The sequence below is a fragment of the Hypanus sabinus genome, chromosome 5 (assembly GCF_030144855.1).
Source record: "Hypanus sabinus isolate sHypSab1 chromosome 5, sHypSab1.hap1, whole genome shotgun sequence".
NCBI classification, from domain to species: domain Eukaryota; kingdom Metazoa; phylum Chordata; class Chondrichthyes; order Myliobatiformes; family Dasyatidae; genus Hypanus; species Hypanus sabinus.
Genome location: NC_082710.1, coordinates 2,102,716 through 2,130,507, shown reverse-complemented (window position 1 = coordinate 2,130,507; position 27,792 = coordinate 2,102,716). Strand labels below are relative to the sequence as shown.

At 42.6% G+C, this 27,792-nt stretch overlaps 1 protein-coding gene across 1 annotated transcript in view; it reads right to left on the bottom strand.

The window, feature by feature from the left end:
• LOC132393891 (multiple C2 and transmembrane domain-containing protein 1-like) overlaps window positions 1-27,792 on the bottom strand; it is a 600,107-nt gene that overhangs the window by 462,039 nt on the left and 110,276 nt on the right. Inside the window, exons 3-4 of the mRNA XM_059969303.1 lie at window positions 16,161-16,275; window positions 1,761-1,903 (exon numbers count right to left, since the gene is read on the bottom strand). Of these exons, the coding sequence (XP_059825286.1) occupies window positions 1,761-1,903; window positions 16,161-16,275 (258 nt within the window). The remainder of the gene's footprint in view (window positions 1-1,760; window positions 1,904-16,160; window positions 16,276-27,792) is intronic.

Genomic DNA, 27,792 nt, shown 5'->3' with positions numbered 1-27,792 from the left:
GACCCAAAACTGCTCACAATACTCCAAAATGTGGTCTATTCACATGGTAGTGTAGCGGTTAGCACAATACTTCTACAGCCCAGGGCATCAGAGATCAATTCTGCCATCGCCTTTAAGGAGTCTCTGTACGTCCCCCACATGGGATGTGTGGGTTTTCCCCGAGCACTCCGGTTCCCTCCCATAGTCCAAAGGTGTACCAGTTTGTAAGGTCATTTTAAGTTGCCCCATAATTAGGTCAGGGTTAAATTGGGACTGTCAGGGGTTGCTGGGGCAGCAAGGACCTACTCTGCGTTCTGTCTCTAAATAACCAACGCCTTATAAAGCCTCAGCAGAAATATTCCGAATCCTCAGACATGAGGAACTTCTGATCAAGGGGGTTGATTCAGGCCCATCCTAAGGAAACAACGTGGGCTCTGTCAGGCGAGATTCTTGTTACATACTTGCTTTTAATTTATGGAGGAACTGGACCTTAACCAACATTCACTGAGAGAACATTCAAACCCAGCCTGTGTCATGTCGGGACTTGGACCACTCACAAACTCCAAGACAAGATCACGTTTGATGTAACTGTCTGATGCATATGGGCAAGCATCACTGCAACACACCCAGCAAACTATATGTTGGAGCATTTGATTTGTACAGAAGATTGGTCTATGATTACTTAAACCACATTATGAAAACACATTGTTTCCACTTGTGTTCAACAGAAGGGTCACAGTTTAAATGTTTCACATCACAATACAGTATATTTGGCTATAAATCTTTCTAAATCTTTGAGATTCACTCTCAATTTTATTTTGTTAGGAGGAGGAACAATGAAGTATGAAAACATGTAATCTACACTGATAAACAATTCAACATTGCTTATGGTCAATGTGGAGATTCTGCCAGGGAAAACTGTTGTTAATGATAGCACAAAATTTCAATGAAAAATATTAGAGCATGGATATAATACAGATAGTGGAGGGTGGAGGGGACAATTGGAAAGATGGGGCTCATCAGCCATGGTTGGCAGCTCATCTAGGAGAAGGAAAACTCTGATCGCAAGTTTCTGCTGCCTTGTGGCCATACCCACTCATTGGGAAGGCTTTGGGAGTAAACCCTGAGGGAATAATCTGGAGCTGCAGTCCCTAAGGGAGTCCTACATCGAGTTCAATTCTGACTTGCAACTTCTGTGATATTGCTGATGCCAAACTGTTTCCATTCCTTTGGATTCATCAGCTGCATAGAGAAAGGGAACCTGCAGCATGGGCAGTAGCTTGCTCTCCACTTCTCACTGCCCTGGCCTGCATATCATTAGCTAGGATGCAACATCCATGATTGATGACAACGATGGAAGCCTCTCTCTGGGTGGGTATATGGAAGTAATAGAGACAGGTACAATTGCAACATTTAAAATCATTTCAACAGGAAGACAGATCGGAAAGGTTCAGAAGAGCAACAGATACATTTAGACAAATGACACTAGATGAAGGAAGACACTTCGGTCAACATGGCCAGATTAGGTCAAAGGCCTTTTCTGGAGATGCTGAGTAACTCAATGTCACCATGGAAACCTAACTATTAATCTGCTATTATCTTGTTTGTATTGCCACTCAAGTTGAAGACTTCACTGTTTTTTAATGACACCAAAGAAAAAAAAATCAGGCAGGCTGCTGATGAAATTGTACTTTTGTTTTTCCAATTTACATTATGCCCAGGTATAATCTCACCCCTTTGATATTCATTAACACGTAAACACAGATGAGAGGTTCTCCTACCTTAATGTACAAAGGTTCTGCAATACTTTCCATAAGAAGAGAAATGTCTTCATTCCAAACTGGATTGAGGTTCTTATGGATTATTTTACTTCTAAAGACTTCTTTCCCTGCAATTTTAAACTTCACATACGGATCACTTGTTCCTGAAATGGTGAAGAGAATTCAGCATACTTCAGTAATCGTTCAATAGCAGCTTCAATCACAGTTATGTGAATATCTTAAATTAACTTGAAAAATATAAATATTTCTATTAAATATATTAGATGCACTTTCAAAATATCTGTGGTTGTTATTTGCCACAAACTTCATAATTCCTCCACCCTGATGACATACTGTAAATATTGATTTCTGCTTTTGATATAAAAAATTTCCTTCCCCTCCCTCCTTCTTCTACTGCCCACTCTGGCCTCTTACCTCTTCTCACCTGCCTATCCCCTCCCCCAGTGTCCCTCCTACTTCCCCTTTTGCCATGGTTCACTCTCCCTCCCATCAGATTCCTTCCTCTCCAGCCCTTTACCTTCCTATCCTCCTTGGTTCACTTATCACCTTCTAGCTATCCTCCATCCCCTCCCCCACCTCTTTATTCTGACATTTTCCCCTTCCTTTCCAGTGCCGATGAAGGGTCTCAGCCTGAAATGTCAACTGTTTATTCATTTCCATAGATGCTGCCTGACCTGCTGAGTTCCTCCAGCATTTTGTGTGTTATTCTGGATTTCCAGCATCTGCCAAATCTCTTGTGTTTATATTTGCACAACAAAATTATTTTTTAGAACAATTAAATGTTTGACAACATTTATGTACATTAATCATCTGTCAAATCTTTGCAAATAATTTTTCACACCATTTCCAAAAAAATTGCATTGGAGGGGTTTGTTTAAGGACTGATGGTTAAGCTATTTAAACATTTGTCACCTATGCACAGAACATGCTTGGTAAACTTTCCAGTCATACATAGTTAGATGTTAGTGTCAGGAGGACAAATGGTCCAACGTTGTTCTAATGTCTTATGGTCCAATAAACATGGAAGATTTTCTCTCTGTAATGGCAGAGCAAGTTGGGGCTTTGGATGTCCACATCAGGACTTTGTACCCAATTACAACAGGAGGATTAGCAAAGTTCAAAGTAAAAGTCTCATTAGTGTACGTATGTACACATCACCATATAGAACCCTGGGATTCATTTTCTTGCAGGCATACTCAATAAGTCTATTAACTATAATAGAATTAATGATAGACTGTACAATCAGTGTGCAAAACACAACTGTGCAAACACAGAAAGAAAGAAATACTACAATAATAAATAAACAGGCAAAAAGAAAGACATAACATAAATTCAGTAGTAATATTGGTCTGCAGTCTTGAAATTGCTCTGTTTAACCCAGCATAAAAGTGATGGAAATCCAGTCAGTGCTTTTGGAGAATAATGACTTTGCATTCTGAACACACATCTTTCAATATTGCAAGTGGTGATTGGTGTTTCATTGTATAGGCAACAGACAGGAGGTTCTGTGGATGAGAATGAGATTCCTGGATGCTATGTTACCTCCCGGGTGCCAGGGTCAGGGATATCTTGGATTGAGTAGGAGGGCGAGCAGCCAGAGGTCGCGGTTCATGTTATTACCAATGACAGGGGCAGGATGCGTGACAAAGTCCTGAAAAGTGAGTTCAGGAAGTTAGGTGCTCATTTAAGGCTGTGATCTCAGGATTGCTACCTGTGCCATTTGCTGGAGAGGACCTAAATATGAAGATCATACAGTTTAACACATGATTAAGGAGATGGCGCAGGAGAAAGAGCCTCATAATTTTGGATTATTTGTCTCTCTTCCACGGAAGGTGGGCCCTGTTCAGAAGGGGTGGTTTGCACCTGAACTGGAGGGGGACTAACATCACAGTAGGAAGGCTTGCCAGTGCTGCACGATGGGAGTTGAAACTGGAGCTGCCCAAGGATGGGAACCAGAGTGCCAGGACAGATAGTAAAGTGGTTGTGGAGAAAAATGTTGTTAAGCCTATGTACAAAGTCAGGACTCAAAAGGTTGAGCACGTTGGGACTAACGTTCTGAGCTGCATATATTGCAATGCAAGGAGTATTGTAGGAAAGATGGATAAGCTCAGGGCATGGATCAATAACTGGAATTATGATGACATGACATTGGATCAGCCTCATTTCTAGTGGTGATGAGACAACCTACAGAGGAGAAGTTAACACCCTGACACAGTGGTGCCAAGATAACAACCTCTCCCTCAATGCCCAAAAAACAAAAAAGCTGATTGTGGATTACAGGAGAAATGGGGACAGGCTCATCCTGATCAACATCAATGGAACCGCAATTGAGAGGCTGAGTAGTTTTAAGTTCCTCGATACACACATCACTGATGATCTCACCGAGATTGTACACACTGGCTTTGTGGCAAAAAAAAAGCACAACAGTGTCTCTTCCACCTCAGGCAACTGAAGTTGTTTGGCATGAGCCCACAAATCCTCAGAACCTTCCACAGGGGCACCATTGAGAGCATCCTGACTGGCTGTATCACTGCCTGGTACTGGAACTGCCCCAACTTTGATTGCTAGGCACTGCAGAGAGTGGTACAGGCAGCCCAGTGCATCTGTGGATGTGAAATTCTCATCACTGAGGTCATTTATAGCAGCAGGTTTGTAAAAAGGGCCTGGAAGATCATCAGGGTCACCAGTCACCCCAACCATAAACTTTTTGAGCTGCTCCCGTCTGGCAAGTGGTACCGCAGCGATAAAACCTGGACCACAGGCTGTGGGACAGTTTCTCTCTACAAGCCACTAGACTTGTAAATTCACAGGTCTGCACATTGCAACAGAGTCATTACATAAAGATTTTTACTCCCGCATACTGTGGGATGGATGTAAGATTTAAATAAAATCGATTCAATTCAATTCTACCCATTAGTAGATCTGGTTGTAGGAGCTCAATGTTCCAGGCTTCCATTGATTTCAATATGATAGAGTGGGAGGGATTAAAGGGGAAGCGGTGGCATTACTACTCAGGAAAAAAATGTCACAGCAATGCTCAGTCAGGACCAACAGGAGAGCTCGGTTACTGATACTGTTTGGGTGGAACTCATAAGAAAGGGATGACCACATTAATAGGATTAACAGTCCAAGAGATTTAGAGGAACAAATTTGTCAAGGGATCACAGACTGTTGCAAGAAACATAAGGTTGTGACAGTAGGTAATTTTAACTTTCCACGTATTGACTGGGATTCCCACACTGTCAAAGGACTAGATGGGATAGAGTTTGTTAAATGTGTTCAGAAAAGTTTCCTTAATCAATACACAGAAGTCCCAACTAAAGAGAGTGTTATACCAGGTCCTATTAGGGAATGAGACAGGGAAGGCAAAACAAGTATGTGTGAGGGAACACTTTGCATCTAATGATCATAATGCTATTAGTTTCAAGGTAATTATGTAAAAGAATAGGGCTAGTCCTCAGCTTGAGGTTCTAAATTGGAGAAAGGCCAACATTGGTGGGATCAGGAAGGATCTGACAGATGTGTATCGGAAGAGGCTGTTTTCTGGCAAAGGTGTACTTAGAAAGTGGGAGGCCATCAAAAACAAAATTTTGAGAGTACAGAGTAAGTGTGTTCCTGTCAAAATAAAAGGCAAGGATAACAATTTAATGGAACCTTGGTTTTCAAGATATTTTGAGACTCTGGATATGAAAAAAGAGGTACACAGTAAGCACAGGCAGGCAAGACGAATGAGGTGTATAAGAAATGCAAGAGGTCACTTCAGAAATAAATCATGAGGACTAAAAGAAGGCATGAAGTTGCTCCGGCAGACATGGTGAAAGAGAATCATAAAACCATAAGATCATTAGATATAGGAGCAGAATTAAGCCATTTGGCCTACCAAGTCCGTTAATTCATCATCGGTGATTCACTTTTCCTCTCAGCCCCAATCTCCTGCCTTCTCCCTGTATCACTTCATGCCCTTCCTTGCAGGCAGGCAGTGAAGCACGGAAGATTTAAAAGGAACACAGCCTTATACAGCAGGCAGTGGACTGAGTCGGGAGCAGAGTGAAGGCTTAAAGGCTCAATGGGCTTAGGCGGAAGCGGGTGAGGCAAGGTAGGTTTAGGTTTCAGTTTTTCCTGTTATTTGAGTAAAGGGGAAGTGTGAGTGTGAGGGCAGCTTGTTGTTCTTGGTGTCAGATGTGGGAGGTCCTGGAGTCTCCTAGCCTCCCGGACATCCACATCTGCACCAGGTGCGCCAAGCTGTAGCTCCTAAGGGACCGTGTTAGGGAACTGGAGCTGCAGCTCAATGACCTTCATCTGGTCAGGGAGAGTGAGGAGTTGATAGAGAGGAGTTACAGGCAGGTGGTCACACTGGGACCATGGGAGGCAGACAAGTGGGTCATGGTTAGGGAGGGAAGGGGAAGAGTCAGATACTAGAGAGTATCCCAGTGGCTGTACCCCTTGACAATAAGTACTCCTGTTTGAGTACTGTTGGGGGGGGGGGGGAACAGCCTACCTGGGGGAAGCAACAGTGGCCGTGCCTCTGGCAGAGAGTCCAGCCCTGGTAGCTCAGAAGGGCAAGGAAAGGAAGAGGGAGACAGTAGCAATAAAGGACTCTATAGTTAGTGGGTCAGATAGGTGATTCTGTGGACGCGATCAGGAGACCTGGATGGTAGTTTGCCTCCCTGGTGCCAGGGTTCGGGATGTTCCTGATCACGTCCAAGATATCCTGAAGTGGAAGGGTGAGGAGCCAGAGGTCGTGGTACATATAGGTACCAATGACATAGGTAGGAAAGGGAAGAGGTCCTGAAAGGAGAATATAAGGAGTTAGGAAGGCAGTTGAGAAGAAGAACCACAAAGGTAGTAATCTCGGGATTATTGCCTGTGTCACGCGACAGTGACAGTAGGAATGGAATGAGGTGGAGGATAAATGCGTGGCTGAGGGATTGGAGCAGGGGGCAGGGATTCAAGTTTCTGGATCATTGGGACCTCTTTTGGGGCAGGTGTGACCTGTACAAAAAGGACGGGTTACACTTGAATCCTAGGGGGACCAATATCCTGGCGGGGAGATTTGCTAAGGCTACTGAGGAGACTTTAAACTAGAATGGTTGGGGGGTGGAAATCAATTTGAAGAGACTAGGGGAGAGGAGGTTAGTTCACAAATAGAGAAAGCTAGTAGACAGTGTGTGAGGGAGGATAGGTAGGTGATAGAGAAGGGGAGCGCTCAGACTGAAGATGTAGGGGAGAAAGAAGAAAAAGATAATAAAGTTGATCACATCATTAGGGATAAACAGAGAGGAAGAGGTGGAAAGTTTATTAAATGCAACTATTTTAATGCTAGGAGTATTGTAAGAAAGGTGGATGAGCTTAGAGCATGGATTGATACCTGGAAATATCACTTTGTAGCTATTAGTGAAACATGGTTGCAGGAGGGGTGTGATTGGCAACTAAATATTCCAGGATTTAGGTGCTTCAGGTGTGATAGAATTGGACGGACAAGAGAGGGAGGTGTTGCATTGCTTGTCAGAGAAAATATTACAGCCGTGTTTTGGCAGGATAAATTAGAGGACACATCTAGGGAGGCTATTTGGATGGAATTGAGGAATGGGAAAGGTGCAGTAACACTTATAGGGGTGTATTATAGACCACCTAATGGGGAGTGAGAATTGGAGGAGCAAATTTGTAAAGAGATAGCAGATATTTGTAGCAAACACAAGGTTGTGATTGTGGGAGATTTTAATTTTCCACACATAGACCGGGAAACCCATTCTGTAAAAGGGCTGGATGGTTTGGAGTTTGTAAAATCTGTGCAGGATAGTTTTTTTGCGGCAATACATAGAGGTACTAACTGGAGAAGGGGCAGTATTGGATCTCCTGTTCGGGAATGAGATAGGTCAGGTGACGGAGGTATGTGTTGGGGAGCACTTCGGGTCCAGTGATCATAATGCCATTAGTTTCAATATAATTATGGAGAAGGATAGGACTGGACCCAGGGTTAAGATTTTTGATTGGAGAAAGGCTAACTTTGAGGAGATGTGAAAGGACTTAGAAGGAGTGGATTGGGACAATTTGTTTTATGGGAAGGATGTAATAGAGAAATGGAAGTCATTTAAAGGGGAAATTTTGAGGGTACAGAATCCTTATGTTCCTGTTAGGTTGAAAGGAAAGGTTAAAAGTTTGCGAGCGCCATGGTTTTCAAGGGATATTGGAAACTTGGTTTGGAAAAAGAGGGAGATCTATAATAAATATAGGCAGCATGGAGTAAATGAGGTGCTGGAGGAATATAAAGAATGTAAAAAGAATCTTAAGAAAGAAATTAGAAAAGGTAAAAGAAGTTAAGAGGTTGCTTTGGCAAGTAAGGTGAAAATAAATCCAAAGGGTTTCTACAGTTATATTAATAGCAAAAGGATAGTGAGGGACAAAATTGGTCCCTTAGAGAATCAGAGTGGACAGCTATGTGTGGAGCCAAAAGAGATGGGGGAGATTTTGAACAATTTCTTTTCTTTGGTATTCACTAAGGAGAAGGATATTGAATTGTGTAAGGTAAGAGAAACAAGTAGGGTAGTTATGGAAACTATGATGATTGAAGAAGAGAAATTACTGGCACTTCTAAAGAATATAAAAGTGGATAAGTCTCCAGGTCCTTACAGGATTTTCCCTAGGACTGCGAGGGAAGTTAGTTTAGAAATAGCAGGGGCTCTGTCAGAAATATTTCAAATGTCATTAGAAACAGGGATGGTACTGGAGGATTGGTGTATTGCTCATGTTGTTCCATTGTTTAAAGGGGGTTCTAAGAGTAAACCTAGCAATTATAGGCCTGTATGTTTGATGTCAGTGGTGGGTAAATTAATGGAGAGAATTCTTAGAGATGGTATATATAATTATCTGGATAGACAGGGTCTGATTAGGAACAGTCAACATGGATTTGTGCGTGGAAGGTCATGTTTGACAATCTTATTGAATTTTTTGAAGAGGTTACTAGGAAAGTTGATGAGGGTAAAGTAATGGATTTTGTCTATATGGACTTCAGTAAGGCCTTTGACAAGGTTCAGCATGGAAGGTTAGTTAGGAAGGTTCAATCGTTAGGTATTAATATTGAAGTAGTAAAATAGATCCAACAGTGGCTGGATGGGAGATGCCACAGAGTAGTAATGGACTGTTTGTCAGGTTGGAGGTCGGTGACTAGTGGTGTGCCTCAGGGATCTTTATTGGGTCCAATGTTGTTTGTCATATACATTAATGATCTGGATGATGGGGTGGTAAATTGGATTAGTAAGTATGCAGATGATACTAAGGTAAGTGGTGTTGTGGATAATGAAATAGGTTTTCAAATCTTGCAGAGAGATTTAGGCCAGTTCGAAGAGAGAGCTGAACGATGGCAGATGGAGATTAATGCTGATAAGTGTGAGGTGCTACATTTTGGTAGGAATAATCCAAATAGGACATACATGGTAAATGGTAGGGCATTGAGGAATGCAGTAGAACAGAGTGATCTAGGAATAATAGTGCATAGTTCCCTGAAGGTGGGATCTCATGTGGATAGGGTGGTGAAGAAAGCTTTTGGTATGCTGGCCTTTAGAAATCAGAGCATTGAGTATAGGGGTTGGGATGTAATGTTAAAATTGTACAAGGCATTGGTAAGGCTGAATTTGGAGTATTGTGTATAGTTCTGGTCACCAAATTATAGGAAAGATGTCAACAAAATAGAGAGAGTACAGAGAAGTTTTTCTAGAATGTTACCTGGGTTTCAGCACCTAAGTTATAGGGAAAGGCTAAACAAGTTAGGTTGTTATTCTTTGGAGCGTAGAAGGTTGAGGGGGGACTTGATAGAGGTATTTAAAATAATGAGGGGGACAGATAGAGTTGATGTGGATAGGCTTTTTCCATTGAGAGTAGGGCAGATTCAAACAAGAGGACATGATTTGAGAGTTAGGGGGCAAAAGTTTAAGGGTAACACGAGGAGGAATTTCTTTACTCAGAGAGTGGTAGCTGTGTGGAACGAGCTTCCAGTAGAAGTGGTAGAGGCAGGTTCGATATTGTCATTTAAAGTAAAATTGGATAGGTAAATGGACAGGAAAGGAATGGAGGGTTATGGGCTGAGTGCAGGCCAGTGGGACTAGGTAAGAGTAAGCATTTGACATGGACTAGAAGGGCCAAGATGGCCTGTTTCTGTGCTGTAATTGTTATATGGTTATAATGGATGCTGCTTTCCTGTGCGAATGCTCCTTGTAGATGTGTTCAATAGTGGGGAGAGGTTCCCAACCTTTCTTATTCCTTGGACCCCTGATTCTCTGGCCCCAGGTTGGGAACCCCTGCCGTAAAGGCACTCCCTCTCCCCTCCACTCAAACATTATCTGAAAACAGTGTGTCTTCTCGCAACCATGCTCTGCAAAAGTTTTCTCCAAGTTTTTAGAATTTTTGTAATGACTTCACCACCAGCTTCAGATGGTAAGAGGGGGCAGGCAAGAATGTAATTAGTACCACCCAGCGTCATTTACCACTGTGGCTGTGTATCAGACCTGATCACTGTGCATTTTAATCCCACCAGTACCATTTGCTTTCTCATTGTGTTCCAGCGTTCCCATTGCTTAACATACTGGAGTCATAGAACACTACAGCATAGAAACACACCCTTCGGCCTATCGAGTCCATGCTGAACCATTTAAACTGCCTACTCCCATTGGCCTGCACCTGGACCATGACCTCCATACTCCTCCAATCCATGTACTGATTCAAATTGCTCTTAAAAGTCTGGAGACGGAGGTGGAGTAAAGATGGCGCTAAATGGCGACTCCTTTGCTTGTATCTTTGGAAACAGCTCCATTTCCATCTTTAATATCCTTATTTTTCCCTTTCAGGGTTCCTTTGAAGACCCTGACCTGGAGTTACATGCAGACTTTGGTTCTTTGCCAAAGAATAGGACCTGTTCTTGGCTTTTCTGGACCGGCTGTTGTCTGGCATGCTGAGGGGTTGGCCTGAGAGGCTGCCTCGTGTTTGGAAGCCTAAGATCTCAAGACTCTGGAAACGGGTGGATCGAAGGTTGGTGTCGCGGCAGGAGACTTGTGTGTCGTCGGGGAGGCTGGAAAATCTTTTGCTGTGAGCCTGAAGATCTGAGATCTTTGTGATCTTCGGGCACAGAACTCGTAAAAAGCGACAAAACCGACATCGTAAACCAGTGGGTTGCTGTTATGTCTCCTGCTTGCTGTGAAAATGGGGGACACCTTCATCTCCCTTATTAGGGAGAGAGAGAACCTGTGGGCTGCCGAATGCCGGATGAATTGTGATAGTCTTTGGGATAACTGCAAGGCCTGTGTCTTTGCTATCGCTTAGCTTACACTTGTGCTCGGTAGCAGGTGCACTTTTTTTGTTTTTCTGGTGGGGGTAAGGGGGATTGTTGCTTGCCGCTGCTTACGCGCAGGTGGGGGGAGTTGGGGGTGACTTTGGGGTTCTCACGTTTAGCTGTTGTTCATTCTTTGGGGCACTTCCCTATTTTTATGGATGTTTTGAAAAGAAAAAGCATTTCAGGATGTATATTGTATACATTTCTCTGACATTAAATTTGACCTTTGAACCTTTGAATGTTGACATTGAACCGATGTCCAGCTGGCACTGGCAGCTCGTTCCACACTCTCACCATCCTCCGAGTTAAAACGTTTCCCTTCATGCTCCCCTTAACCCATGTCATCCAGTTCTAGTCCCACCCAAGCTCAGTGGAAAAAACCTGCTTGTATTTATCTATACCCCTCATAATTTTGTATACCTCTATCAAACCGACCCTCAATCTTCTATGTTCTAGGGAATAACGTCCTAACTTATTCAATCTTTCCCTGTAACACAAGTCCTCAAGTCCCAGCAACATCCTTGTAAATTTTTCTCTGCGTTCAATACTCTACACTAGGCCTCACAAATGTCTTATTTATTTTTACACTTATTCAGTAAAGCAGAGAAACACAATGGAATCATTGACAAACTCCTCACAAAGACTGACAACCAATGGAAGGGTAGAGGGAAAGGAGAAGGGGAGAAAGAGAGAGAGAAGGAGAAGTGGGGAAGAGAGGGGAAGGGGAAAGGGAAGGTGGACAGGGAAGGTGAAAGGGAAGGTGAAATGGAAGGTGGACAGGGAAGGTGAAATGGAAGGTGGACAGGGAAGGCGGACAGGGAAGGCGGAAAGGGAAGGCGGACAGGGAAGGCGGACAGGGAAGGCGGACAGGGAAGGCGGACAGGGAAGGCGGACAGGGAAGGCGGACAGGGAAGGCGGACAGGGAAGGCGGACAGGGAAGGCGGACAGGGAAGGCGGACAGGGAAGGCGGACAGGGAAGGCGGACAGGGAAGGCGGACAGGGAAGGCGGACAGGGAAGGTGGAAAAAACCCTTGGCTTTCTACACAATCAATGTCTCTCATCATCATACACACCTCTCTCAGATCTCTCATTCTCCATGATGACAAATACAGTACTCAGCAAAAGTTCTAGACACCCTAGCTACATATATGTGCCTAAGCCTTTTGCACAGTACTGTACAAATTGGCAGAAGTGCATATTTCTGTGCTCTACAATTCTGTTGGGTGAGCTTTTTCAAGTTCCTGGGTGTCAACATTTATGAGGATCTATCTTGGACCCAACATATTGAGGCAATAACAATGAAAACACATCAGCTATATTTCGATATGAGTTCGAGTAGATATAGCACACCAAAGACACTCTCAAATTTCTACAGATGTACCATGGAGAGGATTCTAACTGGTGCATCATCGTCTGGTGTGGATGGGCCACTGCACAGGATCAGAAAAAGCTGCTGGAGCTTTAAAACTCAGCCAGCTCCATCATGGGCACTGGCCTCCCAGCGTCGAGGACATCTCTAAAAGGTAAGGCCTCAAACGGACATCCATCATTAAGGACCCCTGTCACCCAAAACAAGTCCTCTTCTCATAGCTACCATCAAGGAGGAGGTACAGGAGGCTGAAGACACACTCAACATTTCAGGAACAGCTTCTTCCCCTCCACCATCAGATTTCTGAATGGACAACAAGCCCAAGAAGACTAACTCAGTATTTCCCCCTCTCTTTTTGCATTACTTACTTACTTAATTTAATTTTCTTTATATATATAATACATACATACACACACATACACATCTTAGTGTAATTTATAGTTTTTATTATTATGCATTGCAATGTATTGCTATTCCAAAACAAGAAATATCACAACTTATACCAGTGATATTAAACCTGATTCTGATTCTATGATATGTCTGAGAAATGTATACCACACATTGTCTTCCAGATGTCCATGACTTCAGCAACTTAACCTATCATCCTGATGTATCTGGAACTGAATACTGGGCCATGGTCATACCTTTTCCATTTTATACTTTAGTTCAATGGGAGAAGTTGGTGCTTTATCCTGCATGCACAAATTTACCAGAGGTAGCTGCCAACCTGAATTCTCTCCTCTGGCTTCACTTCTGGCCCCAGCATCTATCCGATCTCCCTATGATTACTCTAGCCAAAAGCTGACAAGATGGACACAAGAGATTCTGCAGATGCTGGAAATCCAGAGCTACACACAAAAAATGCTGGAGGAACTCAGTAGGTCAGGCAGCATATATAGAAATGAATAAACAGTTGACGTTTTGGGTTGAGACCCTTCGTCAGAACTGGAAAGGAAGGGAGAAGAGGTCAGAATAAAAGAGGCCAGAGGGGAAGGAGGCTAGCTGGAAGATGATAGGTGAAGCCAGGTGGGTAGGAAAGGTAAAGGGCTGAAGAAGAAGAAACCTGATAGGAGACCAGAGTGGGGAATAGAAGAGGAGGAAAGGGGGAGGGAATGCTTTTTTTAACCAGTGATTTAACACACACACATTCCCTAATGGCAGTTTTCCTTATTCCATTTATGGCTCATAGAAAGTATAAACCAGTGGAAGTCTATTGGACTGAGAAACCCAATTTTTCAAATAAAATGCCTCTGTTAAATTAAACAGACAATTGTCTTTCTAAACATTTTAAGGGCATGGGGTTGAGAACAGTACTCCACAGTACCTGTACAGGCCCTTTGGCCCACTGTGTTCTGTGGAACTTTTCACAATCTAAATTCAAGCTGTATCTAACTATTCCCTCACACACAGCCCTCCAATTTTCTTACATCTATGTGCCTATCCAAGATTTTCTTAAATATCGCTCATGTATCTGCCTTTACCCCACCCCCGAGTGCATTCCACACACCTACTGCATTATGTATCTCTGACATTTTTCCTATACTTTCCTCCAATCATCTTCAAAGTAAGTTCTCTCGTATTAGCTATGGCTGCTCTGGAACAAAATCCCTGGCTGTCCACTCCATCCATACCTCTTATCATCTTAAACACCTCTATCAAGTCACCTCCTATCCTCCTTCGCTCCAAAAAGCAAAATCCTAGCTTGCTCAACCTTTCTTCATAAGACACATTCTCTAATTCAAGCAGCATCCTGGTAAATCTCCTCGGCACTCTCCCTAAAGCTTCCACATCCTTCCTATAATGAGGCGACCAGAACTGAGCACAATATTCCATGCGGTCTAACCACAGTTTCAGAGAGCTGCCACATTATCTGCTCTTGAACACAATCTCTTAATTAATGATACCATACACCCTCATAAACACCCTGTCAACATGTTTATTTATTTAGTGATACAACACAGGGTTGGCCCTTCTGCCCCAGAAACCCCTGACAAACCCAATTAACCGTAACCTAATCACAGGACAATTTCCAATGACCAATTGACCTACCCTGTACATCTGTGGAATGTGGAAGGAAACTGGAACACCTGGAGGAATCCCAAGTGCTCAAACAAAACCCATGCATTCCATGGGCAGGACGTACAGACTCCTTACAGATGGCATCACAATTGAATTCCTAACTCCAAACGCCCTGAGCTGCATCACACTAGCTGCTATGCTACCGTGGAGCCCAAAAATGGCCCTCTTGCACTGCAACTCTGAGCAACCTATGGATGTGAATCCTGTCTTTAAGTTCAACCTTCCAAAGTGAATCACTTCACACTTTTCCAGATTTAACTCCATATGCCACTTCTCAGCCCAGTCCTGCATCCTGTCAATGTCTGGTTACAACCTGCGAACACATTCTACATTATCACAATGCCACCAACCTTTGTGTAATCTACAAACTTGTGTAATCCACCATTCCACTTCCTCAGCCAAGTTATTTATAAAAAAAAAATCACTAAGAGCAGAATTCCTAGTTCAGATCCGTGCAGAACGCCACTGGTCAACAACCCTCCAGGCAGAATGCACTCCATCTAAACCACCCTCTGCCTTCTTAGGGTGAACCACTTCCAAGTCTGTGGATCTGATGTTTCCTGCCTTTCTGAATGAGCCTATCATGGGGACCCTTGACGAATGCTTACTGATACCTTTTCCCTTTGGATTTGTTGCCTTTGCTTTCTATGGTTAGTGTAAGTAAATAAAGACACACTGTGACTATCAGTATAATTTAACCTATTTATTTTTGGTTGAGCCTCTCAAAGTCCAACCCTACGTCCCCATTGTGAGAAGTGGAAACAAATAAGGCTGGTCAGCAAGGCTCTGGTGAAGCTGTACAGGTCAGTCCCCTTTACAGTGGATACAGTGGATGGCAGAAGCATTGATGAACTCCAACCATCACCTTCAGAGGACCATGGAAACAGGAGGTCATCGATGGCTGATGCTTCACTGAAGAGCCAAGGGCCCAAGTACTAAGCCTTTTTGTTGGGACTTGCATTCCAAAGGCATTTATCTATTAAAAGCACAAGAGATTCTACAGATGCTGGGAATCCAAAGCAACACACGCAAAATGCTGGAGGAACTCAGCACATCAGGCGACCTTTATGGATATGAATAAACAGTCAACGTTTTGAGCTGAGACCCTTCATAAGGACTGGAAAGTAAGGGAGAAGACTCCAAAATAAGGAGATGACAGGAGGGGAAGAAAGACAAGCTAGAAGATGATAGGTGAAGCCATGGGTGGGGAGGGGAGATGTAGTAAGAACCTAGAAGTTGATAGGTGGAAAAGGTAAGGGGCTAGAGAAGAAGGAATCTGATAGGAGAGAGGAGTGAACCAAAGGAGAAAGGGAAGGTGGAGGGACACTAGGAGGAGATGATAGGCATGTGAGGAGCAGAGAAGAGGTAAGTAGGGGACAAAGTGGAGTACTGAAGAAGAGGAAAGGAGGGGGGAATAAGTTAGAGAAATCATTGTTCATGCCATCAGGTTGGAGGCTACCCAGATGGACTATGAGATGTTGCTCTTCCAATCTGAGAGTGGGCTCATCATGGCAGTAGAGGAGGCCATGGACCAACATGCCAGAATGGGAATGGAGATAGCAATTAAAATGGTTGGCCAGCGGGAAATCCTGCTCTTTCCAGATGGTGCAAAGATGCTTCCATTTCTTACCTCCCCGATCTCGTACTGCCAGGTTATGGCCACTCTTTAGCAGGATGTTCAACTGGTACATCCCTGTGCTTGCCAACAGGTGATCGATTTTACTTGATCCAAGTTCTTGGTTCTCCTGCAGAAAGTAAATAAAAGAAATAATTGGATACCTTAAAAGAGAACTTCAAAGGAAACTTCATATTACGCTCAGATTTCCTCGTGTTTGTGATATTACACTCGGTGGTTACTTTATTAGACATACCTGCTCATTATTACAAATAAGGGGAAGGAGAGGGAATTTATTTTTTTTAACCAGAAGGAGAAATCAATATTCACACCAGCAGAGACTATTCAGACAAAATATAAGATCTTGTTCTTTCACACTGAGGGTGGCTTCATCAACCCCTGATGCAACCCTATCCTAATCTCAGGATAATTTACTATGACCTATTAACCTACAAGCTGGTCTGTTGTAGGAAACTGGAGCACCCGGAGGAATCCCACGCTTTCACAAGGAGGAAGTACAGATTCCTTACAGATGGCTCAGAATTGAACTCCGAACTCTGACGCCCCAAGAGATAATGGTGTTGCGCTACCGTGGTGAGATAATTATCACACTCTTTTCAAACTTTTCCACCTTTCCCAGGAGACACAGATGATCTCCGGTCTTCCCTGCAGAAGCATCTGTCAGATTATGACTCATTCTTGACAAGAACCCTCTGCTAATGAATCGGGCAACATATCAAAGATAAACAAACTGATGTTCTTTTCTTTTCAAAGCAGGCAGCTTCAAACTCTCAATAACTGTTTGGTTTAACTTGTTACTAGTGTTTCTAGCTATATTCAACTTGAAAGTAAAATTATATTTGTAGTAGTCATTCATTGAATTGACAAATGGAAGGAGATGTTTGGGATTCAGCTGCTCAGACTAAACTCACATTTCTGTCAGACTTATGTCACAATGTAATGACTGCTTCTTCCCTCTCACTTCAATATGAAATATCAATGCAAGATTACAAAAAATTCAATCAGGCTCTTAAGGCACAACCGACCTTTCACAAAGCCATGCTGACTATTCCTAATCATATTATGCCTCTCCGAATGTTCATAAATCCTGCCTCTCAGGATCTTTTCCATCAACTTACCAACCACTGAATTAAGACTCACTGGTTCATAGTTTCTTAGGCTATCTCTACTCCCTTTCTTGAATAAGGGAACAATATCTGCAATCCTTTAATCCTCCGGAACCTCTCCTGTCCCCATTGATAATGTAAAGGTCATTGCCAGAGGTTCAACAATCTCCTCCCTCACCTCCCACAGTAGCCTGGGGTACTTATCATCCTGACACGGATGAGACTGGTGCAGAAGTTAAAGAGGGAGAAGAGGGGAGTGGTAATGATAGGGGATTTATTAGTCAGGGAAACAAACAGGGGATTCTGTGGACAAGAACAGGACACCCAAATGGTATGTTGCCTCCCAGGTGCCAGGGTCAAAGATGTCTCAGATCACATGCACAGCATCTTGGGGAGGGAGGGAGAGCAGCCAGATGTCTTAGAACATATTGGTATCAATGACATAGCAAGGAAAAGCAAAGAGGTCCTGAAAAGAGAATATAGAGAGCTTGGCAGAAAGCTGAGAAGCAGGATCTCTAGGGTAGTAATTTCTGGGTAGCTGCCTGTGCCACACACCAGTGAGGGCAGAAACAGGATGATTTGGCAGATTAAGGTGTGGCTCAGTAGCTAATGCAGGGGGCAGGGCTTCTGATTCTTGAATCATTCAGATCTCTTCTTGGGGAGGTAGGACCTGTACTAAAGGGATGGGTTGAACCTGAACCTGAGGGGTAACAATATTTTCATGGGCAAGTCTGTTAGAGCTGTTGGGGAACGTTTAAACTAATTTGACAGGGACATGGGACCCAGAGTGAAGGGACTCAGGATAAAATGGATGACAAAAAAAACAAAGATAGTGTGCAGTCAGACTGTCAGGAAGGGCAGGCAGATGATAAGACAAAATTGCAGCTAGCAAGGTGAGTATCAGTTCATGAGGGATGCAGAATCAAAAAGGATAGCAAATACAGAACTCAAAGTGTTATATCTCAATGCATGGAGTATAAGAAATAAAGTGGATGATCTTGATGCACTACTACAGATTGTTGGGTATGATGTTGTGGCCATCACTGAATCGTGGCTGAGGATGGCAGCGGTTGGGAGCTGAATGTCCATGGTTTCTGAGGGATTGGAAGTTAATCATAGGGGATGACATGGCTCTGCTGGTAAAGAATGGCATCAAATTAGCAGATGTTACGGAGGATTGGAAGATGTTGGATCCTTGTGGGTTGAGTTAAGAAACTGCAAGAGTAAAAGGACCCTGATGGCGGTTATATACATGCCTCCCAACAGTAGCTTAGATGTGGACCAGAAATTACAATGGGAAGAAGAAAAGGTGTGTCAAAAAGGTAATGTTATAATAGTCTTGGGAGTTTTTAACATGCAGATCGATTGGGAAATTTAGGTCAGTAATGGATCTCAAAACAGTGGGTTTGTTGAATGCCTGCAAGATGGTTTTTTAGAGTAGTTTGTTGTTGAGTCTATGAGGGGATCAGCTATACTGGATTGGGTGTTATGTAATAAACCAAAGGTGATTGGAAAGCTTAAGGTAAGAGAACCTTAGGAGGCAGTGATCACAATATAATTGAGTTCAACTTCTAATTTGATATGGAGAAAATAAAGACTGATGTAGCAGTATTTCAGTGAAGTAAAGGAAATCACAGTGGTATGAGAGTGGAGTTGGTCAAAGTAAATTGGAAGGAGATGCTTCCGAGACAGAAAGGGTTATCACACAAGAAACGTTTGATGACGCTGGGTCTATACTTGCTGGAAGTTAGAAGGATGAGGGGGATCTCACTATAATTTTTGAATGTTGAAAGGCCTAGACAGAGTGGACATGAAAAGGATGTTTCAGATTGTGGGGGAGCCCAGAACAAAAGGGCATAGCCTCAGAATAGAGGGGTGCCCATTTCAAACAGAGAAATTTCTTTAGCTAGAGGGTGGTGAATTTGTGGAATTTGTTGTCACAGGCAGCTGTGGAGGCCAGGTCGTTGGGTGTATTTAAGGCAGAGAATGATAGGTTCTTCATTGGACATGGCATCAAAGGTTACAGGGAGAAGGCCGGGAACCTGGGTTCAGGTGTGGAGAAAGGATCAGTCATGATGGAATGGTGGAGCAGACTCGATGGGCCAAATGGTCTAATTCTGCTCCTATGTCTTATGGTCTTAAACATTTTACCTCGCACCTTAACCTATAGCCTCTAGTAGTAGTCTCACTCAGCCTCAGAGGGAAAAACATGCTTGCATTTGCCCTATCTGTAACCCACAATAATTTTGTATACGCCTATCAAATCTCCCCACATTCTCCTACACTCCAGGGAATAAATTTCTAGCCTATTGAACCTTGCACGATAACTGCAGTAAGGAAGGGAAGACAATTTGTTGCAGCTAAAAGTACTGGCTAAGGGAAGCATAGTGATTAGCTCTTGGCTGTTACAGTTTAGGACTTCGGAGTTCACAGTTCAAATCTGGTGTCCTCTGTAAGGAGTTTCTACATCCTCCCCATCATCCGACAGCAATCCTGTAGATTGCTGAAGCATGAATGCAGTCGGCAAAGAACAAGCCCTCCACAGTCTGCAGATGAATGCACGCACACAATTTATCTTGTTTCCACCAATCGAACACTGCAGAGCAACACCCACAGGACAGGCCTGCCCTCGTCCTCTCGGCAGCTGCGACATGCGACACTGCCTTGGTTGTAGTCCCCACTCAACCGAGGCCATGCAGTCAGTCTCACCAATAAACCAGTGAACCAGGTTTGTAATATTATGCATTACCATGGTCCAACAGGGTTTTGTGAACACAAGAAAAACTTTCAAGGCAATCAGATGCTGTCAGACTACACACCACATTCACACACCGACTCCGAATTCTTTCTGTAACAGGCGGCAATACAGTACAGGGGCTAGTCAGAAATTTGCATTTGACTTAAATATTGCTTGCTCATTAATATAAATAGAAATGTCCAATGTTATTGATAAATGGCATCGCTTGTGTTGACTTATGATTAATTTGATAAATATTCATCCTGTTAAGATTAATTTAAAATGCCATCAGGTTATAAAACAACTTCACTTTCTTCCAATTAGTAGTGCAATTAAATATTACTGAACCATGAAGGGAAAGACAAGACATGCTTCAAAGAGCTTCGAGTTTTATAATATTAAACATCAGTTTTTTAATGAATATTTTGCAGAATGTCATCACTTTTGACTATAATTCACCAGTATATGAACTGTTCGAATACACTAGTGCTCAGTTTTCATTTAGTAATGTTTAGGGGTCCCTTACACAGGCAAGGAATTTCATTGCATCCTGGAGTAGATGACAAAAACCTAACCTGACTCTGAATTAAATAGAACGCTTAAATAGCTGCTTAAATAGAACGTTAAATTAAGACATCCAGCTGTTTATTCACTAGCATTGCCTAAATTTATTGATTTGGGTCACATTGCTTCTGGCTTCTCCCCACAATAAACATTAGATTAGTGCTGGTATCTCCTCAGTTCTACAAATGCAGTTGGACCCGTGCACAATGTTACTGAAATGTGTACTTCAGGTAGACACTTGAACGTTCCTTCTACAGCGATTGCTAAAATACTACTAACTGATTGGTCCTAGCACTGATGAGTGTGGAGTGGAATTTCTGGGTTTAGGTTGAATGCTACACTTGTCTACAACAGAGGTATTTACAGCACTTCAAAAATATTCATTGTCTGTGAAATTTGGAGACATTTCCAGAATGTGTCACAGTCACAGAACAGAAACATTCTACAGAACAGAAACAGGTCCTTCAGCCTATCGACCTAGTCCCATCTACCTGCACCCAGATCACAGCCCACCATACCCCTACTATCCTCGTACCTATCCAAATTTCTCCTAAATGTCGAAATCAAAGCCCCATCCACCACTTACATTGGCAGCTCATTCCACACTCGCACTACCCTCTAAGTGAAGTTTCCCCTCGTTCCCCTTAAACATCTCACCTTTTGTCCTTAACCCATGACCTCTTGGTGTTGTCTCATCCAACCTCAGTGGGAAAAACCTGCTTGCATTTCCCCTAGTGCCCAAAAAGTGTAGGGTGAGCTATCACACTGTGGCACTCACTTCTACAGTGACAGAGCATTTTGGGAGCTTGGTCATGGCTAGAATCAACTCCTGCCAAACCAAGGACCTGAACTCACTACAGTCTGCCTACTGCCACAATAGGTCAACAGCGAATGCAGTCTCACTTGGTGTCCATGCAGCCTTGGATCACGTGGACAATAATAATACTTACACTAGGCTGCTGTTTATTGGCTAACACAATCCCACCCTCAGCTGTAATCAAAAAGTTCCAAAGCCTGGGCCTCTGTACCTCCCTCTGCAACTGGATCCTTGACTTCCTCACTGGGACAGAAATAAAATCTCCCCCCACTGACAATGGATGCTAGCACACTTCAAGAACTCACGTTTAACCCACTGCTCTACTCTCTCTACACCCATGATCCTGCAGCTAGGCACAGCTCAAATGCCATCTATAAACTTGCTGATGACACAGATACTGTTGGCAGAATCTCAGATGGTGACAAAGAGGTTTATAGGATTGAGATAGATTTGCTGATCGAGTGGTGTTGTGGCAACGACCTTGCACTCCACATCAGTGAGATAAAGGAATTGATTGTGGACTTCAGGAAGGGGAAATCAAGGGAACGCACACCAGACAGTTTCAAGTTCCTAGGTGTCAAAATCTCTGAGGGTCTATCTTAGGCCCAACATATTGACCCAATTACAAAGAAGGCATGACAGCAGCTATACTTCATTAGGGGTTTGAGAAGAATAGGTATATCATTAAAGACACTTGCAATTTCTACAGATGTACCTTGGAGAGCAGTCTAACTGGTTGCATCACCAACTGGTATGGAGAGGTCACTGCTAAGGATGGGAAAAAGCTGCAAAAAGTTATAAACTCCGTCAGCTCCATCATGGGCTCCATCCTCAACAGCATCCAGGACATTTTCAAAAGGTGATGCTTCGAAAAGACAGCACCCATTGTTTTTTTTTCTTTTTCAATTTTTTTTATTAAATTTCATATATAAAATAATAACATATTATTATATTAAATAGGTTATAAATATACTAGACGAAGTTAAATTAGTAATAAGATAACAATATCTTATTAAAATATCAACAAAAGCACCCATTGTTAAGGACCCCCTTCACCTCAGACATGCCCCTTTTAATTGCTACCATCAAGGAGAAGATACAGGAGCCTGAAGGCCAACACCTGACATTTCAGGAACAGCTTCTTCCCCTCTGCCAACAGATTTCTGAATGGACAATGGGCCCATGAATGCCACCTCACTATTATTTGCTCTCTTTTTGCACTACTTATTGGATTTAATTTTTTTTAAATATTTACTTCTTACTGTAATTTACAGTTTTTATGTCTTGCAATGTACTGCTACCATAAAACAACAAATTTCACAACATATGCCAGTGATATTAAATCTGATTTGATTATACCCCTCATAATTTTGTATACCTCTATAAAATCTTCCCTCACTCTCCTACGCTTGAGGGAACAAAGCCCTAACATATTCAATCTTTCCCTTTAACTCAGGTCCTCAAAAGTCCTTGTAAATCCTTGTAAGTTTTCTCTGTACTCTTTTGATCTTAATTGCATCTTTTCTGTAGGTAGGTGACCAAAAGTGCACACAATACTCCAAAACAGGCCTCAACAACATCTTATTCAACTTCAACATTAACATCCCAACTGCTGTATTCAGTACATTGATTTATGAAGGCCAATGTGCCGAAGCTTTCTTTATGACCCTATCTACCTGTGACGCCACTTTCAGTGAATTATGGACCTGTATTCCCAGATCCCTTTCTTCTACTACACTCCTCAGAGCTCTACCGTTCACTGTGTAAGGCCTACCCTGGATGATCCTACTGAAGTGCAACACCTCACACCTGCCCACATTAAAGCCCCTTTGCACGTTTTTCCAGCTGATGCAGATCCCTTTGCAAGCCATGATAGTCTTCCTCACTGTCCACTACATCCCCGATCTTGGTGTCAACTGCAAATTTGCTGATCCAGTTATCCAGATAATTGATATAGATGACAAACAACCCAATGGATCCAGTTACAGGGAGACAGCAGGAGAATGGGGTTAAGAGGGATAATAATTAACAAGTGATGGATTGCCTTAGCAGACTCAATGGCCTGAATGGCCTTATCTGCTCTTATGTCTTATGACCTTGTAGTATCATTGCAGCTGGACTATGCCACACGATAACTTTACAATAAACTTGAGCCACAAAGTTCAGTCAAAGCTGATTTTCTGAATATTCAGTTCAAAAAGAACATAGAAACTTTATTCTGGACTTTAGTTAATTTATTTTTTCATAAATAGTGATTGTAATTTATAGTTTTTATTATATATTGCATTGTACTGCTGCTACAAAACAACAAATGAACACTACCTCAGTATGTTTTTCCTCTTGTTCTGCCCCATCATTTAATTTATTTTTCATAAATAGTGATTGTGATTTATAGTTTTTATTACTATGTATTGCTGCAGAACAACAAATTTCACAACATATGTCAGTGATATTAAACCTGATCCTGTCAGCTTGAACCATTTTGGCCATTCTCTGCTGACTTCTCTCATGAGCAAGACTCAAAGAACTGCTGCTCTCTTGATTTTTTTTTTGTACCGTTCTCAGAGAACTCTAGATTGTGTTGTGTGAAAACCCCAGGATATTGGCAGTTTCTGAGAATCTCAAACTACTCTCTCTGGCACCAACATTCATTCCACAGTTAAATTTGCAGAGACCATACTGTGAATGTGCACCAATAATGTGAAAATTGAAATCAGACCTACCCAGAAACCAAAGCACATCTCATGTTGTGTGGGGAGTGGGCACCACAAATGAAGACACCAGTTAAATGAAAATTGTGCGTTTGCTGCTTAACAATTAGTTTTTTTTTAGATATTATTTATTGGGAGATGGAGCACAGAATAGGTTATTCTAGCCCATGGGGTCACACCACCCAGCAAGCCACTGATTTGATCCTAGCCTAATTGCAGAACTACTTACATTGACCAATTAACCTACTAACCGGTACCTCTTTGGACTGTGGAAGGAAATCAGAGTTCCCAGAGGAAACACACATGGTCACGGGGAGAACATACAAATGTTTTACAGAGGACACCGGAACTGAACTCCAAACTCCAATAGTATCACATTACCATGGTGCCTCCATCATCAATAACACACTGCAGTGGCTATTAATCACTACGGTTTTCAGTGAACTACTGTACCCAGTATGATCTAGTCAACACTCAGTAGCCACTTATGAGGTACACCTGTACACCTGCTTGTTAATGCAAGTATCTAATCAGCCAATCATGCAGACATGGTCCAGAAGTCAGTTGTTGTTCAGACCAAACATCAGAATGGGGAAGAAATATGGTCTAAGTGAATTTGACTGTGGAATGATTGTTGGTGCCAGAGAGAGTGGTTTGAGATTCTCAGAAACTGCCAATAACCTGGGGTTTTCACACAACACAATCTAGAGTTCTCTGAGAACGGTACAAAAAAAAATCAAGTGAGCAGCAGTTCTTTGAGTCTTGCTCATGAGAGAAGTCAGCAGAGAATGGCCAAAATGGCCAAAGCTGACAGGATCAGATTTAATATCACCAACATATGTTGTGAAATTTGTTGTTCTGCAGCAATACATAGTAATAAAAACTATAAATCACAATCACTATTTATGAAACATTAAATTAAATGATGGGGCAGAACAAAAGGAAAAACATACTGAGGTAGTGTTCATGGGTTAATTGTCCATTCAGAAATCTGATGGCAGAGTGGAAGAAGCTGTTCTTGAAATGTTGAGTGCCTTCAAGCTCCTGTACTTCCTCTTTGATTGTAGCAATGAGAAGAGGGCATGCCCTGGTGTTGGGGGTCCTCATTGATGTATGCTGCCTTTTTGAGACATTGCTTTTTGAATGCCTGGATGCATGGGAGGTTAGTGACCATGAGGTAGCTGGCTGAGTTTACAACTTACTGCAGCTTTTCCCCATCCTGTGCAGTGGCCTCTTCATACCAGATAATGATGCAGCCAGTTAGAATGCACTCCAGGCTACATGTGTAGAAATTTGCAAGAGTCTTTGGCAACATGCCAATTCTTCTCAAACTCCTCATGAAATATAGCCACTCTCATGCCTTATTCGTAATTGTATCAATCTGTTCAGCCCAGGATAGATCCTCAGAGATGTTAACACCCAGGAACTTAAAACTGCTCACCCCTTCCACTTCTGAGCCTTCAGTTAGGATTGGTGTGTGTTCCCTTTAAGTCCACAGCCAATTCCTTGGTCTTATTGATTTGCCTACAAAAGCAACAGGTGTACAGCAGATGCCACCTCACTGGCTCTTCACATAACCCTGAAACATCTGGACAGCAAAGCTTCACACATCAGGATGCTCTTTATCAATTGCTTTCAATATAATTCCCTCAAAACTAATAAGTAAATTCCAGACCTGGGCCTCAATGCCCCGTTGTGCAATTGGATCCCAGATTTCCTCATTTGCAGGTCCCAGTTAGTTCAGACTGGCAAAAACAGCTCCTCCACAATCTCCATCAGCACAGCACCACCACAGGGAAGTGTGCTTATCCCTCTGCTTTACTTAGTTTACACCTATGACTGTGGCTAAGCACAGCTCCAACACCATATACAGGTTTGCTGATGACACCACTGTTGTGGATTGTATCAAAGGGAAAGATTAATCAGCATTCAGGAGGGAGATTGAAAATTTTGCTGAGTAGTTTAATAACAACCTCTCAATGTCATCAACAAGACCTGGAAACTGATTGTAGATTTCAGGAGAGGGAAACCAAAGGTCCATAAGCCAGTAATCATTGGAGGATCAGAGGTCAAGAGGATCAGTAACTTTAAATTCCTGGATTTCACTATCTCAGAGGACCTGTCCTGGACACATCATATAAATATTATTGCAAATAAAGCACAACAGTACCTTTACTTCCTGAGGAGTCTGTGGAGATACGGCATGTCGTCAAAAACCTTGACAAACTTCCAGCAGTGTGTGTGGTGGAAAGTGCGAAAACTGGCTGAATTATGGCCTGGTATGGAACGCCAATGCCTTTAAGTGAAATATCTTACAAAAGGTAGTGGATTCAGCCCAGTACATCATGAATAAAATGCTCCCGACCATTGAGCACATCTACTTGAAACTTTGCTATAGAAAAGCAGCATCCATCATCAGAGATCCTCACCACCCAGGCCATCAGGTAGGAGGACAAGAGCCTCAGGACTCACACCACCAGGTTCAAGAACAGTTACTACCCCTCAACCATCAGGCTCTTGAATAAAAGGGAATAGTTACACTCACTTAAGGACTCTTTTCCTTGTCATTTCATGCTCGTTATTTATTTATATCTGCATTTGCACAGTTTGTTGTCCATTGATCCTGTTTACCCACAGAAAAAGAATCACAGTGTTGTATGCAGTGACATGTATGTATAATAAATTTTACTTTGAACTTTAATGTTGAGTGCAAGGTTCTCGTTTTGACAGCACTCAGTGAAGTTATCTCGCTCCTGTACACCTCCTCATCACCAGCAGAAATTCTACTGACATAGTTGTGACACTGGCAAATTTATAGATGGCATTTGAGCTGTTCTAACCACATAGTCATAAATGCAGAGAGGGTAGAGCGGTGGACTAAGCATGCATCCCTGAGAGGCACCAATGATTGTTGATTGACAGCGAGGAAGAGATGTTATTTTCGATCAGCACAGACTGTGGTCTCTTGATGAGGAAGTCAAGGCTCCCATTGCTGAGGGAGGTACAGAGGCCCAGTTTTTGGAGCTTGTTGATTAGAAGTGAGGGTACGATGGTGTTGAACACTCTGTAGTTAATAAACAGTCAGTCACCATGTGTTACAACAGTGGTGTGCAAAAGAGTATCTTGAACGCAGAACAGTAACTTAAATAACCACACAATACTGCACAGCAATGGTGCACAGAATATCTCTGAACACATAACACTTTGTACCTTAAAGTGGATGGGCTACAGCAGCAGAAAACCATGAACAAACGCTCAGTGGCCACTTTATTAGGTACAGGAGTGGCCACTGAGGGAATAATCACCTGGGAACATTCCAAGACACAAAATATATCAACCTCCAAATCTCTCTCCAACAATGCCACAAATCCTTGGCCTCTCTTCATCAGATACAGAGCCACTCTTACTGTGAGGTTCTCCAATCCCTTTAGTTAGTTGGTTTACTATTGTCACATGTACTGAGGGCCTGAACACTTTTCATACTGGTCACTTTATTACGGCTGTATGCTGAGGTAGTACAAGGTAAAACAGGACGAGAGTTCAGAGCAAAGTGCAGCACAGGTAAACAATACAGCACAAGGTCATAATGAGGTTGATTTGAGGTCCGAGTCCATTTCGTCATTCTAGGGAACCACTCAATGCATGAACAATAGGACAGAAGCTATCCATGAGCCAGTTGGTGTGTGCTTTC